Source organism: Tachysurus vachellii, chromosome 13 (genome assembly GCF_030014155.1).
Source record: "Tachysurus vachellii isolate PV-2020 chromosome 13, HZAU_Pvac_v1, whole genome shotgun sequence".
NCBI classification, from domain to species: Eukaryota; Metazoa; Chordata; class Actinopteri; order Siluriformes; family Bagridae; genus Tachysurus; species Tachysurus vachellii.
The window spans coordinates 13,888,137-13,908,076 of NC_083472.1; the positions used below are offsets into that span (position 1 = coordinate 13,888,137).

Here is a 19,940-nt window from a genome sequence, read left to right on the forward strand (position 1 = left end):
CCTTCTTTGAGGAAGTTGTGTCTGAAGCTCTGTGTGCACACACGCCATTTAGTAGCTCGGAAAGGACATGTGACGAAGTGACTACGCGCCAGCAAGTCCATATAAGGGCATCTACGTCACACGTGCTCCAGCTTCAATTTGTCTGAAGGAAGCGCGAGAGGATGGGCGTGGCCAGCGACGCAGAGTCTCGTTCCCTTCTCAGGGAACTGGGTTACATACGTAACCTGGTGTAGGTCCCTTTCAAGGAAACTCGACGCTGCGTCAGGGCTAACGCTATGGGAACGGCAATACCCATGCCGCCATGCACCAGTCGATGACTGCGCCAGAGGCCGCGAGAGAGCACGAGCAGTCTGGAAACAGAACATTAAAGGCCCTGCAGGACCTGCGACCCCGGAGTGGGGTCCAAGTCCAGGTCAGAGGACCATCCTGCCGCAGCACAAATATCTTCAAGGGGGACACCCCTGGCCAAGGCACTGGATGAGGCAATACCCCTAGTAGAGTGGGCTCTGATGCCTAGAGGCTAAGCAAGACTACGCACCTCAATGGCCTCCACTACCCAGTGCACCAGGCGCTGTTTGGAAACCGGATTACCCCTATTCCGGCCCCCAAAACAGACAAAAAGGGCGGAGGAGTTATTCCACAAGCTAAAGCAGTGGACATAACCCCTCAAGGCCCTTACTGGGCAAAGCAAATGCAGCCTCGCCTGTTCCGCCGACTCATGGGGTGGGGGACAGTAGGCCTGCAGAATGACTGGACAACCCGCCATCCTGGGCACCTTAGGGATATATCCTGCCCTGGGGTGCAGAATAGCCTTGGACATGCCAGGGGAAAATTCTAGGAAGGGGGGGCGATCGACAAAGCCTGCAAATGACTCTTTTGAGAGATGCCAATGCTAGAAGCAGAGCCAATTTCAGGGTCAAAAATTTCTCAGAGGCTGACTCCATGGGCTCAAAGGGGGCTTCCAGCAGCCCCTCCATGACCACAGAGATGTCCCAGGAGGGAAGGCATGGTCTACAGGAAGGCCTCAACCGCCTGACACCACGCAGAAAGCGAGAGACCAGAGGGTGCCTACCCAAGGAGGCCCCAAGGACAGGCTCATGGTTCGTGGTGATGGCGGCCACATACACCTTTAAAGTAGATGGAGACAGGCCCCGAGAAAAGCAAGACTGCAGGAACTCCAGCACTGTACCGACCAGAGGCAAAAAAGCCTCCACTTCAGGGCATACAGCTTCCTAGTGGAGGGAGCCCTAGCATTCAGCAGAGTCTCTGCAACCTCAGATGAGAGGCCTGCCTCTAGGAACTGGTCCCCCTCAAGGGCCAGACCCAAAGCTTCCACATCTTGGGGCGGGGGTGTAGGATTGCCCCCTGCACCTGAGAGAGGAGATCCCTCCTGACAGGAACTTCCCATGGAGTGCCGTTCAGGAGGGAGATCAGGTCCATGAATCAAACTCGAGAGGGCCAACGAGGGGCAACCAGGAGAAGGTTGACTCGATCATGGTGCACTCTGGCTAGGACTTGCGGGAGCAGAGCTACCGGGGGAAAGGCGTACAGACGGAGCCTCGGCCACGTCCATACCAAGGCATCCAGGCCCAATGGGGCTGGATGAGAGAGGGAGAACCACAGCATACAGTGGGTCGGCAGCATAAAGTGGATCTGTTCGCCTCGGAGGAGCAAAATCTGCCAAATTTGCTCCACCACGTGGGGGGTGGAGACGCCACTCCCCGGGCCTCAGCACCTGCCTTGATGATTGATATATGACACCACTGCAGTGCTGTCTGTCCGTACTAAGACATGGCAGCCTCTGAGGTGTGGGAGAAAGTGCCTCAACACTAGAAACACAGCCCTCATCTCCAGGCAATTTATGTGCCATGAGAGATAGGGGCCCTCCCATAGACCCTGGGCCGAGCGGCCATCCAAGGCCGCTCCCCAACCCGACAGCAAGGCGTCCGTCCAAAGAGTCCTGCGACGGTGACACTCCCCTAGAGTGGGACCCAGGTCCAGGAACCGGGGTCTCCTCCACATAAGAGGGGTACAAAGTCCATGGCACGTAACCCTTATAACCCTGAGGGGATGTCTGTGGGGATGAAAGCCCACACCCCTGAGCCAGAGCTGGAATGGCCTCATGTGAAGCAGACCCAAAGGGATAACATTGGCTGCTGCTGACATGAGGCCAAGCACCCTCTGTGCCTCGGCAACAGAGAGGCCTCGGCCTAGCCGAATAGCTTTCACTGCTGACAAGATGGAAGCCACTCGAGAGGGAGACAGATGTGCCCACATCCTGGTGGAGTCCCAAACTACTCCCAGAAAGGTGGTTCTCTGAGATGGAGAAAGCACACACTTTCCTGGGTTCAGCCTGAGGCCTAAAGACCTCATGTGGGCAAGCACAGCATCTCGATTACTGGCCGCCATAGCCTCTGACTGGGCCAGAATGAGCCAGTCGTCCAGGTAATTCAGTACACGGATGCCCTGGAGACGCAACAGTGCCAGGGCAGCGTCCATGCACTTTGTGAACGTACGCAGTGAAAGGGCTAGGCCAAAAGGGAGGGCACAATACTGGTATGCTTCGCCCCTGAAAGCGAACCTGAGAAACCTCCTGTGCTCTGGCAGAATGCCTATGTGAAAATAGGTGTCTTTTTTTGGTCAATCGTCACAAACCAGTCGTTGGACCTGATCTGGGACACAATAAGCTTGAGCGTGAGCATCTTGAACTTGTATGTCTTCAATGTACAGTTCAGAGCCCGCAGGTCCAAAATTGGACGCAGCCCCCTGTCCTTCTTGGGAACAACAAAATATCGGCTGTATAAGCCGGAGTCCCGCTCTGGGAGGGGAACATGCTCTATGGCCCCTTTCCTCAGAAGCGAGAGGAGTTCTTCTTGGAGGAACACCGCCTAGTGCCCGCCCACAATCGTGGGCAACACACCCTGGAAGCATGGTGGACGGGAGGAAAACTGGATCCTGTACCCTTTTCTCACAGTATCCATGACCCACTGAGACACCCTGCCTGGCTGACAGTGGTGTCAACCTGGCACTGACCTCCCAGGTGCCCTGAAACAGCGCACTGTCAGGTGCTAACCCAGGGAGATCCGTGCAAGGAAGGAGAACAGGCACAGACCCTACTGACCCCGAAACGGTGGAGGTGGCGGGGTGGGCAGTAGGGGGAGCGTTCCTGAATAGGATGCTCCTAGGAACCCTAGCCCTCGGGCATCAGGACTCCTTCGTGACTCGCCTGGCTAAAATGACGGACCTAAGGTCCCCTCTCACCTGACCGGTCTGTACCCAGGCACGCTGACAGGCCTCCCTAGTCTTAGACGGGGTGGCACGGGCCACCACGCTAATTTTTTTCACTACCCTGAGTGAACTAGAAGGGGGCAGGGAGCAGCTGGATGATGGCCCAGGCTGCTCGCCGCGGCGAGGGAGAAACTCCCTGAACGCTGCCGACTGGCGTTTCACCTCCTGGTGTCTGTCGACGACAGTATTCACTGAGTCGGCGAACAGACCCTGAGGTGAAACCGGGGCTTCCAGGAGAAAGGTTTTATCCTTATCCTTTATGTCAGTTAGATTGAGCCACAGGTGCCTCTCCGTGGCAACTAGCAACATGGAGAGCCTCGAGCATGGAGAGCCGACCGCGCATGCTCCTCTCCCAAACAAACAACACAAAGAGAGTATGTGTCGTCCCCCGAAATAAAGCGGGGGCACGGATGCACACACTTCTTAAAATGCTTGGACTGTAACATATTTTATGTCCCTCGCCTAGCTTTCCCTAAAATATAGATTTTTTTCTCTCCCTGCACTTGACAGACAGTGACAAACAACACACATACATAGAGCGCTTCCTGAATGCAAAGAATGCTGGAACAGCGTGACATAGATGCCCTTATATGGACTTGCTGGCACTTTCTTCACGTGTCCTTTCCGAGCCATTAAATGGCATGTGCACACAGAGCTTCAGACACAACTTCCTCAAAGAAGCATTCCCATAGCGTCAGCCCTGACGCAGCGTAGAGTTTCCTCGAAAGGGAACCAAATATTTCAACTGCACCCCTGTTCCTATGTTTACTGAATTAGTTGTGTCGCTTACCATGTTTCTAGGGTGGGGGAGATTCTTTGCTGATGACACGTGTCTTTCATCTTCCCCATCTTCAAAACAGATTGAATGCTTTTATAAATGAATTTAAATATTTGCCTTTGTCTTGTTGCTGTGCTCAGTCTTCCCATGCTGTATCACCTGTGACATAGCAGAATTTGGCTGTTCTTCATCCAGTTTTTAGCCTCATACACAGCTGTTTCTGTTTAAGTTAATGACTGTGTTCAACCTACATATGCAATTGATGATCATGAGAACATGTTTAGTATAACTAGTTGGTCATACACCTGACTCTGATCCAACAAATTGTGCAATTGTTCAAAGTGTACAAAGTCTTTAGAAGGACCGATAGTGGGTCTCTGGTCTTTCAGTAGAGGTTGAAGATACAACGACATTGGTGTGACAGCACATTGACCAATATGTGATTTCCCATTTCTTCCATGAGGTCTGGGTGTTGTAGGCAGATTTGTGTAGAAAGATGAGCTCTTTGTACATAGAGACGGCATGGAAGGTGATTGGTCCTCCATCCAGGGCCTGAACATTCAAGGGATGTTAGGGTAGTGGGGTGCAGTCTAAAAAGCTGTTCTGGACTCAATCTCTAGAACTGGAGCAAGGTGTGGAGGGTGAAACCTTGACAGAGGGCTGTGCAACATTAGCCCCGTTCACACTGCAAGTCTTAATGCTCAATTCGGATATTTTGCTCAGATCTGATTTTTTTATTTGGCTGTTCATATTACCTTTTAAAATGTGGCCTATATCAGATACCAGTATGAACTGTTTGCTGTTTCGAACTGACCCGCATGCGCATACGAACAATAACAATGACGTCATACGCAGCACGCCGTTGCGCTAAAGTTGGTGGTAGTCAACAAATAAAGGTTATTGAGGAAGTAAGCATTTTCGCTTTTCTTTCTAAATGTTTGTGTAATGGCAGCACAGATCCAAATAGCGTAGTGAACCACAGAGACGCAGTGTTTTGAAAATTTTCAGATGTCGAGGGCAACTTTTGATTATTTGATCCATTTTGTAGGCGTAGTCATGTTTGTGTGCTTACTCGCCGGCGCATAATTGTGACGAATGTCGATGTAGATTGACGTAAATGTCGCATCAAATCCGCCTTGGATGTTCACACTGCGGCCACATTGGAAAAAATCAGATTTGGGTCTGATTCAGGACCACATATGGAAGTGGTCTCAATCTGATTTGAAAAAATCAGATCTGGGCTAGATTTGAGTGTTCACACTACTCCTGAAGAAGTCTGACCTGGTCACTTGACCCCAAAAAAATCAGATTTGGGTCACTTTTACCTGCAGTGTGAACGGGGCTATTGTTTGAAGGCCTGCCACAGTAATAGCATAATTCCTTCTTTCAGTGCCTTTGACTTTTCACATTGTTCTTTTATATCAGGCAGAGTTGAATGGGTTCTATGACTTAGATTTCAAGGAATGAATGACAGTTGCCTCACACATGGACATCAAAGTGAATGTACATATCAATTAAATTGTCAAAGGTTACCTTGTCATTGCAGTATAGCTACACTTCAAAATAAAAAAAAAAATACTTGTTATAGTATAAATTAGATTTAATTGACACTGAGATGACACTGAGAATATACTTTGCAATAAATGAGGGCGCTAAGAGCACAAAAGGAATTTTGCAGTGATTGTGTAATTGAGACCAGGTGCTGTGCAATCAGAATATGGTGGCTGTGAAGATTAGAGAGCTTGTGATGGTTGGATGTAATTATAAACTAATTTCTGCAAGGATTCCTATAGGAAGATTAACTTTAGCATTAATAGGCAAATGGATGTGCAGAGTAAACAACATGGTCAGAACACTGAATGCATGTCACTCCAGTCCATTGAAAAGTCACAACATCCAAATGTTTGTTCCAGAGGTCTTGAAAAAGGACAAAGAAGCTGGAAGCAGAGCACCATTAGCACTGTAAGGCCCAGGACCAGAAGAGATAATAGAACCTGATTAAAGGTGTGCAGAGAGGACCAGCCCACCACAACACAAGTATCCTGGAGGGGAATACCCTAGCCAGAGTGCTGGACAACATAATACACCTAGTGGAGTGAGCCATAATCCCTAGAGGTGAAGCCATACAGCCCATCTCATAGGCCTAGAAGATAGCTACCACTATCCAGCACAAGGCGCTGCTTGGAGAGTGGATTGCTTTTGTTGTGACCAAAGCCAAAGCAAAAAAGGAATAGGACTTACACCACATGCTTGAGCAAAGAGTGTAAGTGCTTAGAAAATGGGCATATGGTAGCCTAGTGTTTAAGGTGTTGAGCTACCAATTGGAAGTTAGTGAGTTCGATCCCAGGTCCACCAAGCTGCCACTGTTGGGCCCCTGAGCAAGGCCCTTATCCCTCAATTGCTCAGCTGCTCAAACGTCTGCCAAATGCAGTAAATGTAGAAAACAAACTTGGCACAGCAGAAGCAGTCTCTCCTGCTTCACCAATAGGCCCTTAAAGAGCTGAGTATGGTATGTATTTACCATCCTGACAATGGTAAATACACCAGAGGTAAATGGTTAACGTAGTCTCCACAACCAGGAGGGACCAATCTTGTGGCACGGGTGGAGAATTGTCTCCTGTGCCAGAGAAAGGAGGTTCCTCAAGGAGCACTGTCCAGAAAGGAAATTAAATCCATATGACAGACTCAGGTGGGCCAAAGAGGAGCCACCAGAAATAGGCAGAATCTGTCATAGCATACCCTCTCTCGGACCACAGTGAGGTGAGCTATCGTGGAAAGCATACAGAAATAGCCTTGGCTATGTGAAAAGTCACAGGGGACAGAGAATCGACAACTCAGATATGAGCAAAGCAACTCCCGGACAAAAATTGCCATATGCAAACCCAGGCCTCAGTCCCTGCCTTAGCAGGAAGCTTGCTTCCTGATCATGGACTCTGGAGTGTAAATCACTATCAGCTATAGAAATCTGGTCTCTACATATGGCCAGATCTAGTGGACCAACCTGATCAGAGGGAGCAAACACAGACAGCCCTAATGATTTATGAAGGGGACCACCAAAGGTAGCCTCTGAGTTTTGATGGAACGTGTTTGAGCAATAGAAACACAGCCCCCATTTCAGGCAATCTGTAGGCGATAAGAGACAAGTGCCCTCCCAAATGCCATAGGCAGTGAGGCCATCTAGGACTGCTCCCCAACACGAGGGTGGTGGGTGTGGGTGGGGGTTGTTGGACACTGGAGAGTTATCCGTGTGTTAAGCACCTTCTGTGCCTGGGCAGCAAAGAGGCATTGGCCTAGCCAGATGTCCCTTATGACAAAAAGTATGGAATCTGCCAAGCAGGAGACCGATGTACCCACATCGTTGCTGAATCCCCAACAATCCCTAAGTAGGTGGTTCTAAGTGAGGGAAAAAGCCCACACTTTCTTTGGTTGAGCCTATCGTGTGGGCAAGCACGACATCTCAATACACAACTGCCACATCCAGATGAGTCAGACGTCTGTATAATTGAATACATGGATGTCCTGGGGTGCAGTGACGCCAGAGCAGCCTCCTTGCACTTTTTGAGAGAATGGTGGGGCTTTATGGCACGGAGGGCTAAATCTGTGGCTAAGCATATACTGTAGTGTCAGCCATGAGGCAGCATCAAGTTCCGATGAAAGGGAACTGTGAATTATCCTTTGTACAACAACATGGAAGTTGCCATCTTGGCTAACTTCAGGGAGAATACTTCAGGCAGCAATTTAGCCTTTGCAAGCCAGTGACTTCGGTTGCCAGTCCCAAGCCAAGATAAACAGAGATGGTTGAATCAGGAAGGGCATCAGTGGAAATTCCATACCGGATCAGTCGAGGCCCAGGGTAATGACCGCAACCAGAACTGTTGACCACCGGTGTGCTGGCTAGGTCTGAGAAAAGCGACATATTGTTAGTATAATGGCAGCAAAAGGTAGAAAGCTGGCAGACAAGATGGAGAGAAGTAATGTAGATATACTGTGTGTATTGGAGGGATATACAAACTGTTTTATTATGGTGTGGGAAGAAGTGATCCTGAAGGATGTTTGTAAGGAATGTTTTAGACGTGACTAGAGTGTCAGACAGGGTAATCATTTTGAGGTTAGAAGTTAAAGGAGTGATGTTGATAGAGAGTATTCCCAGATGGGAGAGAGTAGTGACTGCAGCAGACTTTAACAGGCATGTTGGTGAGGGGAACAGAGGTGATGAGGAGATGATGGGGAGGCTTGTTGTTAAGTAAAGGAACATAAAAGAACGGATGGTGGTGGACTTTGCAGATGAAAAATGGCTGTAGTTAACACATTTCCAGAAGAGAGAGGAACATAGAGTTACATATAAGAGTGGAGGTAGGAGCATGCAGGTAGACTACATTCTATGTAGAACAATGCAATCTGAGAGAGATCAGTGACTGCAAGGTGGTGGTAGGAGTGTAACCATACAGCATCGGATGATGATGTGTAAGAAGTCTCTGGTGGACAAGAAGAAGAGGAGAGAAAGATAAACAAGAAGACCTAGTGGAAGGTATAAGAATATTGTGAGAAATTCAGACAAAAGATGAGACAGGAACAGCTTCCAAATGGAAAGGAACATGGTGGTGGAACGAGGAGATACAAGATAGCATTCAGAGGAAGAGGCTAACTAAAAAGAACTGGGACTTAGAAAGGACAGAAGAAAATAGACAGGATTACAAGGAATTGCAGTGCAGAGTAAAGAGTCTAAAGGCCAAATAGAAAGTATACGATGAGTTGTATGCCAGGTTAGACCCAAGAAGACTTGTACAGATTTGCAAGAAATAGAGATAGAGATGGGAATCAGGTGCAACAGATACTAAGGGTGATTAGAGTGGAGATGGAAAGGTGCTAACAGGAAGAGAGTGCAGAGAAGATGGAAGGAATATTTTTAGGAGCTGATGAATGAGGAAAATGAGATGGAAATATGTAATGAAGAGGTGATATTGTGTAGATATTGTAGAGCAGGAAATAGAAAAGATTAGAAAGGAAGAGGTGAGGAAGGCTCTGAGGTGGATCAAGAATGGAAAGGCTGTTGGTCCAGGAGTTTCTATCTAGACTGTTCAACAAGATTTTAGAGCATGAGAAGATGCCTGAAGAATGAAGGAGAAGCATTCTAGTGCCAATCTGCCTGAGGAATAAAATTGCTGACACAATGAAGCTATGGGAAAGAGTAGTGGAAGCTAGGCTAAGAAAGAAAGTGGATATTTGTGAGCAACTGTATGACTTCCTGCCCAGAAAGAGCCCTAATGATGCAATTTTTGCTCTAAGAATATTAATGGAGAAGTACAGAGATGGTCAGAAGGAGCTGGACTGCATCTTTGTGGATTTAGTGACAGGGTGCAAAGAGAAGAGCTATGGTACTGTATGAGGATGTCTATAATGTTTGGATGACAATAATGTTTGTGGATGACATTGTGATCTGTAGCGAGAGTAGAGAGCAGGTGGGGGAACACCAGAAAGGTGGAGAGAAATGGAAAGAAATGGAATTAAAGTTGTAGTAAGCCAGAATACATGTATTTGAATGAGAAAGAGGGAAGTAGAACAGTGAGGTTACAGGGGGCTGAGGTCATGAAGGAGAAGGGGCAGGAGTTTAAGTATTTGGGGTCAATTATCCAGTGCAATGGGGAATGTGGAAAAGAGGTGAAGAGGCTTGTGCAAGCGGGTTGGAGTGGGTGGAGAACAGTGTCAAAAGTGTTGTGTGACAGAAGGCTGTCAGCAAGAATCAAAAGAAATATGTACAAGACAGTAGTTAAACCAGCTATGCTGTATGGGTTAGAGACTGTAGCAATGAGGAAAGGAAATGAGGCAGCGATGGAGGTAGCGGAGATGAGGATGTTGAGGTTCTCTTTAGAAGTGATGAGCATGGGCAGCTCAGGATAGATTGAGATTGTTTGGACATGTGCAGGGGATGGAGAGTGGTTATACTGGTAGAAGGATGTTGGAGATGGAGCTGCCAAGTAAGAGGACAAGAGGAAGGCAAAAAAGAGAAGATATATGGATATGTTGAAAGAGGACATGAAGTTAATTGATGCAAGAGTATAGGATGCCAAACATAGAGTTAGGTGGAAACAGCTGATTTGCTGTGACAACCACTAATGGGAAAACCAGAAAGTAGAAGTATTTCAGCCAGCATTATTATGACTTTAGGCCAAAAAGCAATTCTCTCTGTGTGTTATTTTATACACTAAAAAAACTCAGGTTACCAATTACCATGTATTAAGGAACAAAATGCAACCTAATTGCTTCAAGAAGAAATTTTAGTATGTGATCATAAGTGATTTTGCCACCCTCACTGAGTGTGATTTGCTCTCTGACCTTTAAAAGTGTTGTTCCCTAGTAGAAGCAGCAGGCAACATGTCCCTGGGAACACATGCACTTTCACAAGGCACTCTATCTCTCTATCACATCCACACACACACACACACACACACACACACACACACACACACACACATAGTAACACAACCCTGTCACTGCCCTAGGGCAAACATAAGCACACTAATGGCAGCAAGTCTAAGTAAGTAAAACACATCCAAAGACCCGTAGCACATTGTTCAAACTTTCCACATCATAAAGCCACACTGTTCTCCTAGCAGAATCGCACAGGGAAGTGACGTGTTTTTTATTATCTGGGATGAAGATTAGCTTTTTCTAAAGATGGGCACAAAGGGGCAGAGAAACTTTTATTGATCTAACAAAGACAGTTTTTCTAAATAAAAAACACAACACCAGAGAAAAAAGTCAAATAAAAAAGACATAAAAAATGTGTCAAATGTGAACATAGACATCATAGGCTGCTCTTATAATAGTGTAGGATTTATTAACCTTATTTTAAAAATAAACTAGAGCCATGCTTATTGAAGGAATTAGAGAACAATCAAGTATCCAGAATTGACAAGGCTCAATCAAGGACAAGGAAGCAGAAAAGCACAAAACTACAGCTAATTTTGCATAGTGAATCATAGCTCCAGAAGGCTTGGAGAAAAGGAAAGAATCTGGAGAACAACTGAGAGTCACTTCAGATCTCACTGATTAGATTGATGCATTGCTTTTTTAAACTGCTGACAATGTAGATACCTTTTGATTCATAAACCTTCCCTTACTAGGACACTCAGTTAGAGGTAATCTTCTAAAATTGTTTATTGTGCTGAACAATTATGTTCCTGTCTCCATTCCCCTACATGCATTATGAGAAGCTGAATTAGGTATTGAACACAAAGTGCTTATGTTCCCATTGGCATTCATTCATTTATCATTAGTAATCACTTGACCCTGGTCAGGGTGGTGGAAGATCCAGACTCTACTTTTGGAACACAGGATGCAGCGAGGTTTGGGCAGTCATCACAGAGTAAATTACAAACAAATCCACACTTATTCACTGCATCATTTTGTACTTAATTCTTTAGCTGTATGATTACATAGTAAATGTCACAAAAATATTACATCCTGATTATGTATAGGTAGCCTCCCAAGCAACAATTTTAGAAATCTGAAAACTACATCCCTACATTATTTCAACATACTACAGAAAGGGTAAGAACAAATAAAATATGAAATCTATCAAAAGTCTTGCATAAAAATATTTTGCCATTTATACTATTTTCTTAAAGCAGTTTCCTGGAGCATTCAATTGCATCATATTTGAAAATTCTCCAAAACTCCAAAAATTATGATGGTGTTAAAAAAATTAAAAAATTAAATTTCTGTAGCATTAAGGAATCCATCCAATGTAACTAAGCCATATAGCCTAAACTGCATTACATTGTCTCTTTCAGAAAGTGAGGTCTGTGAAGACATGGCTTGGCAAGGTTAGTGTGGAAGAACTCAAGCAACCTCAACTCAGTTAAAAACCTTTGGGATGAACTGCATACAAGCACTCCTTGCCCATTATCAGCTCCTGACCTCGCTAATGCTATTGTGGTTGAATGGGCACAAATCCCTACAGACATGCTCCAGTATCTAGTGGAAAGCCTTCTCAGAAGAATAGGGTTATTATAACTACAAGGGGGTGACAGATTGGAAGATCTAAATCTTTAATAGGATGTTTAACAAGCTCCTACAGTATGTGTGTGATTTGTCAGGTGTCCACATACCTTTATCAATATTTTTTATACATGTATCTGGTGGAGCATAAGTATCATTGTAAATATGTTTTTGAGAAAAGGATGTGGCACTGAAATTTAGCTGCCACAAAGTCTCACCCACTCTTGCTCTCTTTGCCCCTGTCCACTTTATGCTTCAGCTATTGTTCTGCCTTTAAATTGCACATTTACAATGTTCACTAAACAATTTGTTCAATGACACATAATCAAACAACTGGATTTGTGAAATTATTTTGCAAAGGAGTGCTCTTAAAAAATGACAAATCTTTGTTCTACATAACAAATACTGAACATTTTAAATTTATATCTTTATTTTAAGTTTTAAAGAGAGTCTCTAAGACTAATACTCAATTTACAGTTTAAATTTAAAAGATAGCTGCAAGTGCTAATCTGTTGTGTCCAAGCATTGCTTGCTTGACAACCCCAATGCCAGATTTTTGCCAAAATACACAGAATAAAGAGATACAATATTTGAACAACTTTTGAAAATGATATTTTTCATATTATGCAAATTACAAATTATGCAAGTGGCCTCATCTAAATGGTTTTGAGGCTTTTTGTTGAACTGTGAAACCCTTTTAAGTTAACCTACAGTATGGCCACCTATGGTTCTTGTGAAGTTACATGCTTTTATACAACCAGATGAATGTACATGTACAGAAACAATCATGCATTTTACTTACCAGATTTGCCAGTATGTAGTGATAGTTCTTAACGTTTTTTCCCAGTTCTACAATCTACAATAGAGAAAACGGTAAAACAAATCAATTTCAAAAGAATATAACTAGATGATACAAACTTAATGACTAATCAATCAAAATTATAATTGGTCAGACTGATTTCATCTGGGGAAAAAAGACTATAATATCTCAGATAACCACTCTGTACAATTGTGGTGAGCAGAAAGGCATCTTAGAATGCATAGCACATCAAACCTTGAGCTGGATTATCTAAAACAGCAGAACTCCATGTCTGATTCCACTTATGTCATTCAAAAACAGAAAGCTAAGGCTGCAGTTTACACAGGCTCAGCAAAACTAGATAGCTGAAATAGAGAAATTTAGTTTGGTCTGAGAAATCTTGATTTCTGCTGAGGTATACATATGGTAGCATCAGAATTAGCTTCCATGAATCCATGTTCTTAGCTTGCCTTGTGTCAACAGTCCAGTTTGGTGTTATAATGGTGGTGTAATTGCGTGGGGAATGTTTTCTTATAACACTTCTGGCCTGTAACAATAACTCAACAATTTACCCATCTTCTACTGGCTATTTCCAGAATATATAAGCATAATGCACTATGTCCCAAAGCAAAAGTTGTCTCAAACTGCTTTCTGGAACATATTGATGATTTATTAATATAATGTTCTTCACTGGGCATCCTAGTCATAGGATCTGAATCCAATTGAACACCTTTGGGATGTGGATGAATGGAAGATTTAATGCATAAAAGTGGACCTGAAAAATCGGTGGGAATTCCAGGATGGTAGACCATGATCTCATAGGATTATTATGAGCAGATTCCAACATTCTATGCTACGAAATAAGTGATTCTATCCTAATTAAGTGATGAGTTGATTGAAGTAATGAAGTGATGATTCTTCTGTATGTATGTATATGTATATATGTATGTATGTACCATATTTTCCGCACTATAAGGCGCACCTAAGAGCCTTAAAATTTCTCAAAAATCGGCCGTGCGCCTAATAATCCGGTGCGCCTTATGTGTGCACTGAGTTCCAAAAATCTGTAAAAATGTTGTTGTGCGACTTTGGTAAGCGCTCCGCTTGATTGACTGTCGGACCCTTTCCCGCTGACACAGGGACGTAATACACTACGTACGCTGGCAGCAATAAACTAATCAGAGAACATTACTTTACGCCTCCGGTAGGTATACTACCGGTATGTTGCAAAACAACATTTGTTTCTTCCTAACCATTATGCGCTCCACACTCCAGTCCAGTAGGTGGCGGTAAATGCACCTTAAGTTGGTTTGCCATCCGCCAATAAAAATCAGAAGAAGAAGACAACATTTGTTTACATAAGAACCCCCAAAATGGCACCAGTGAAGAGACATGCTTATGAGGCACAATTCAAACTACAGGCTATCAGTTACGCGGTTATAAATGGGAATAGAGCAGCTGTGAAAGAATTCAACATCAATGAATCGATGGTTCGGAAGTGAAGGAAGCAAGAAAATGAACTGCGTCAAGTTAAGAAGACACAGTAGATGAGGAATTTGATGGATTTGTGGGAGAAGATTAATTAAAATTGTTAAATGGTAGAATAAAGTTGAACTAAACTCACTGTTTTGCTTCCGTTACCTTTTTTGTAGACCATATATTTTAGCATGCGCCTTTTCTCTCAAAACCCAGTTTTTCATAGCATAGAATGTTGGAATCTGCTCATAATAATCCTATGAGATCATGGTCTACCATCCTGGAATTCCCACCGATTTTTATTTCTTTTGTTTAATAAGTGAAAACAGGGCTTTTTTGTTTACATGCAGTTAAATCAATTTCAAATACAGGTACAAATTAAAACAAGCTCAGACATTAACATGTCAATTCATAATAAAGAACTAAATATTTAATAGGGTGTTCTAATTTTTTCATATGACTGCTATATACTGTATGTGGTATATATGTACAGTATATATGTGGTGATTGCAAACAGGTGTGGCAGTGCGGGTATGTAATGTAGATGGATAAACAGTCCCCTGGTAAGGTACTGGAACAGCTTAACACCTACATTATAAAACAACTTCCTTCAATTCTAAGGCATGTGTTACTCTGTGTCTCTAATGTTAAAGGGTAACGGGTGAATTACTTAAAGTACTTACTAATTATATTCTTAGCGTTGTATTTTGATTACTGACAAATTACTAATCTGTCTGAAAATTGCATTACTTATTAATAATTAAGTTTTAAAATGCATATCAACCTAACATTAACCACATGGAGAACAGAAATAAAACTTCTCATTCTTTACATGTGAAATAAACATGGAATAGTTTATACTATTAGTTTCAGTAAATGTATACACAAATCATATACAATTAAAAATAAAGACACAATTAAAATACAATTAAAAAATAATAACACCTAACCTTGCTTGTGGGCATAACAGACAGTGGCATTATTTATAAATAATGACCTCAGAAAGCTTTTTCTTCAGGCCACCTCCGAGCCAGACAAAGCCAAATCTAACTTGAAACTCAAATTGACTTAAAATAAATTTTATCCCTAATGACCTCAATACAGTGTTAATTTATCAAAAGAAAATTACAGAAATTATACCAATAAACAAGCAAAGATTACTGGATGCCATATCATATTGAGCCACAAAAGAGGAAAGGGGAAAAAACTCAATAAATAATCCCCAGAAGGTGAGTTGTTGTTAAATGTAGTTTCAGGAAGCTTCTTTACTCTTGTGAAGAATAGGTGACAAAAGGTGATGAGGGGAATTGCAACTCCAAATGTCACTGGCATGCTCATTATCTGACTAGATCTTAACTAATAAACCTTGCCAAAGGCTCTTTGTGAACATTTTAAAAAGTAGTATGCCCGCCAGTGCACAGTAAGATGATGGTAAGAGTGATTAAGTTTTTTTTTTTTTTTTTTTTAAAACACACAATTACAAAAGTTTTATGATAAGTTATTAGTTATTTAGTTATTAAGTTAGTTATTAGTTAGTTATTATTAGTTAGTTATTAAGTTATTAGTAAAATGAACATTTTTTGTCTTGTAATACAAGCAATGGCTCACATGAAGAAATAGCATCATCTCATCATATTCCTGATAATGATCCTTTTTTGACTCCACTTCAGCAAATAACTAAGAAAACTGTTTCAGCAAGTGACTAAAGACGTAGATATGTCTCTCTTCCTAAAACTAGGAGGAGAGAATGACTGATTACCTTCTTCAGGATGGAGCTGAGACGCTCCAGCTCACAATCAATTATGATCTCGCCTTCCTTTCTCTTGTCTAGGTCCTGAAAGACTTTGAGGAAGGATGCCTCAGTCATAGTCTCCACATTCACCGAGGTCACCAGCCAATTCCGCTCTGCTGCTGTGTCCAGAACCTTCTGCAGAACGATTAGTCCTTTAAAAGCAGCAAAAGGCAAGCATTCTTTAGAGAGACAAATGCACAATGAAAAACACGTGTCTGACAAACACATTACTGTGAAATAAAAATAACATAAAAATAAACAAGAAATTATGTGAATAGAGCTGAACACTAACCAATCACTTTAACAATGGCCTTCGTCCTGCAAGTATAGTTTTCATTAATTTTTTTTTACAGAATTTTGAGAACATAGTTAAACAAACGGTCATAAAATTGTGACAATTATTTCAAAGCAAAAGAAACTGAAAAATGTGGAACAAGACTGTATTTATTGCTTTTTTATGAGGGAACAAACTGCTTATCTAATAAAGCATTGCAACTGATGTCACTCAATCATATTTTTTCCAAAGTGTTTTTGTGAATTTTACTTTGAATTTTAGTGCTTTGAAATTGTATCGTATATTGTGGTTTTGTGTAACAAAAGAGAACATAGAGTTTTATATACTGTAATTTTTATTGTTTTTTAGTGTTTATATATTACTTTGTATTGTAATTTACAGCTACGTTGACCTAACAAGCCATATCATACTGCTTTAAATAGCTTCATACAAAAAATGGTCAAAATGCGTAATAAAAAAAAAACACAAACAAAAAAAAAAACACATAACCAGAGTGTTTAAATGTGTATAAAGTCTGTACTATATGAACAAAGGTATTTAAACATCTGATTCAACATCATGTGCTTTTTAAACATTTTATTCCATTACTCTAGTCAGGCACTGTTGTGTGGTGATGAGGCCTGTGGCACATTAGTTGTTCATATTCATCCCAGAGGGGTTTAGTGAGGTAACTGTGCAGGCTGTAATGTATTTTTGTATGTTAGCCTTTATTGTGGACTTCCCTGAGTTAATCTTACGTGCTGATGTCTCATGTTCACATCAGTATTAAGAAAGAAATGAATAAAAACAAAGAACTCAATATTGTCTCCTAATCTGACTTCACATTTATTTTCAGTTTTGCTGTAAGGTTGTTTATCAAAGCACCTACACAACACATGTTGTGTCACTTATGTTTTATGGAGGAGGGCTTTGGATATGAAGATGAAGTTTGGCTACTAGCAAAGAGGAAAAAGAAAAGGTAGCCACTGCTAGCATGACAGCAGAGAGTAGCAGCTTAATAATAACTCCACCATGGTCTGTAATATTGGGAAACGAATGGCGAATGGCTTGCAAAATAGCTTAAAGTGCCCCAACAAACCTGTGGATCTTATCTTCTATGTCACTGACAGGAAGAGGGATCCATCATCATACCACATACTAAGGCTTGCCTGTTTTTTTATAATCCACAAACAGTGGTTCTTCCGCCTGCAATGGCTCAAATGCAGAGATTCCTAGATGGTGTATTGATTCTGGATTTCATTCAGAACACACAATCATGTAAATGCTGATTGTAGAGGTGAAGATAAAGGAATTTGCCAGAATTTTCATGTGTTGGCATGGCTTCACCAGCAGAGACGCTGTCAATGCAGTGTTTAGAAGATGCCTACGAATGCATATCAACATCCCTGGGAATGGCCCACACTCCATTGGCAGAGAATTCATGTTGACTGTTTGAACCAGCAGATAGAAAGCCATGTAAATAAAGAAGCTCATCACTTCTAAGTAGGACAAACTGTTCTGTCAAGAAACACAGGGAATACACAGGGAATCAAAAGTGGATCAGGACAGTAACAGGACAGCCTCTCTCTCTGACAGAATAGTGGTCACTGGGTAACGAATGCCGATTTCCCTTAATTAATAATTATGTCACATGTACACATTCTGTATGCAATGTATGTTTATTAACGTAAAAACAAATATGCTTTTTAATTGTCTCTAAATCTGCCTTTAAATTTTGTTTCTGTTTCAAGAGAACACAGGTCACTTGAGTTTTTTAACACCAGTTTTGGCAAACTATGTCTGCATGAAACTCATTTTGTAGTGGTCCAAGTGGACAATGTTTCCTGTAATTTTTTTACTATGAAATCCAATTGATAATGACCAGAGCATTCTTTTATGCAGAAATAACCTATGAGCAGACTGTGGCTACTCTGTCCCACAGTTTAGTTAGCATTAACTGTGGAAGACCTGGTAACCTGGCTTTCTAAGCTCACAGGCTCAAAGATCTCTGTTTGGATATGTGGTTTGGACTATCAAAAAATACAATTTTGTTAGGAAAGTCAAGTATACCTTTTGCTAGGCAGAATTGTGTTGTAATCATAGACCTTTATATAGCATATCGCACCTTTTGGTGAGAAAGTGAACCATGGCAGCAATTACAGTTGCAGTAATGTTGCAGAGTCTCCAAATAAAGCCAACAATATCTTCAGTACCTGCTTTTGCTGCGGAGTATGAATAGGAAGCGGTTCCTCCTCCAGATATGTGAATTAGCTACAAATGACTTTAATCAAGGCATTGTTTTGGTATTTCAGAGTATTTCTGCTGAAAGTGTTATGCACACTATTGGCTTTTCTCAGTTTCTTAAAAGCATTTTGCCAGACATGTTTGAGCTGCCCAGTCAAATAGAGAGGTACAACCCCATCTTTTAGATATCTATGGCTAGTGATTTTTGAGTAGCCAGACTATTTGTACTGCTGACTACAAAAATACAGTATATGCTGCTTCAAAAAGCCAAATGTTCATTCCAGTGAATAACACAAAACCATTGTTTTTTTCATAAGCATATTGATGGGACATGAGTGAAAGATCAAGCAGAGCTGTTTGCTATTTTTTTTCTGTACAGTGATGCCTCGTATCTCGAGGCATCACTGTATTTGGGAATGCTGCAATGATTGTAAGGTATATTTGACATCTTTTTCAATATCAATGCAGCGCTACTATTTGCAAGGTTTTGGACTGTGGGAAGAAACTGGACACCTACAGAAACCCCTAAGTCCCCCCTGAACCCCAAGAACATGCAAAAGTCCACACAGATAATGTGAGCTCAGAATTGAACCCTGGGGCTATGAGGAGGCAACAGTACTGATTGACGCATACTGCTTCACCATTTAAATAAGATTTTTTAAAATAAATTGATTTCATAACTCAGGCAATTCGGAAACGCAGGCAATTCATGTAGGCTCTGAGTTTTGAGGGGATGCCCTGAAAACCAATATTAACAGCTCAAAAATGTCAAATCGTACAAAAGAGTGCAAAACTCCTCCATTCTGCTTAGTTGTAAGAACCTAATTAATAGTAACAACAGTGTTCCTGACATTAGATTAATAAACATACAAAGCCACATCCAACTGGACAATCTGCGCTCTTTTGAGACTTGAGGCTAATAGTACCATCAGAAAATAGAAAATGTATATTAAATACCTGACATGGGCACAGATGAATAGTTGTAATAGACAGTTCTTTTTATTGGGGAAGAAATATACCTCTCCCCATCCCCATTGGAAAATATGCCCCTTCCTCACTGATTAGTCATTGATTAGTGAAGAAACAGTGTATGACAACTTTAATATTTAGGTAAAAGCATGAAAACATAAAAACATAATTGTGTTTTCCTTTGCTTTGCTGTTTGTTAGCTGTTAATGTGGTTGATCCTTTCTGACTTGTTTTTTGTTTGTTGGTGGCAGTTGGTCAAGGCTATTTCGAGTCATTTAGACAGCACAATCAAATTTGTCCTACTACTAAAATAAACTAA

General features: G+C 42.1%; 1 protein-coding gene across 1 annotated transcript in view; it reads right to left on the reverse strand.

Moving 5' to 3' along the window:
• The window catches only part of gria1a (glutamate receptor, ionotropic, AMPA 1a), an 88,473-nt gene that overhangs the window by 41,226 nt on the left and 27,307 nt on the right, over positions 1–19,940 (reverse strand). Inside the window, exons 4-5 of the mRNA XM_060885345.1 lie at positions 16,102–16,286; positions 12,870–12,923 (exon numbers count right to left, since the gene is read on the reverse strand). Coding sequence (XP_060741328.1) covers positions 12,870–12,923; positions 16,102–16,286 — 239 coding nt within the window. The remainder of the gene's footprint in view (positions 1–12,869; positions 12,924–16,101; positions 16,287–19,940) is intronic.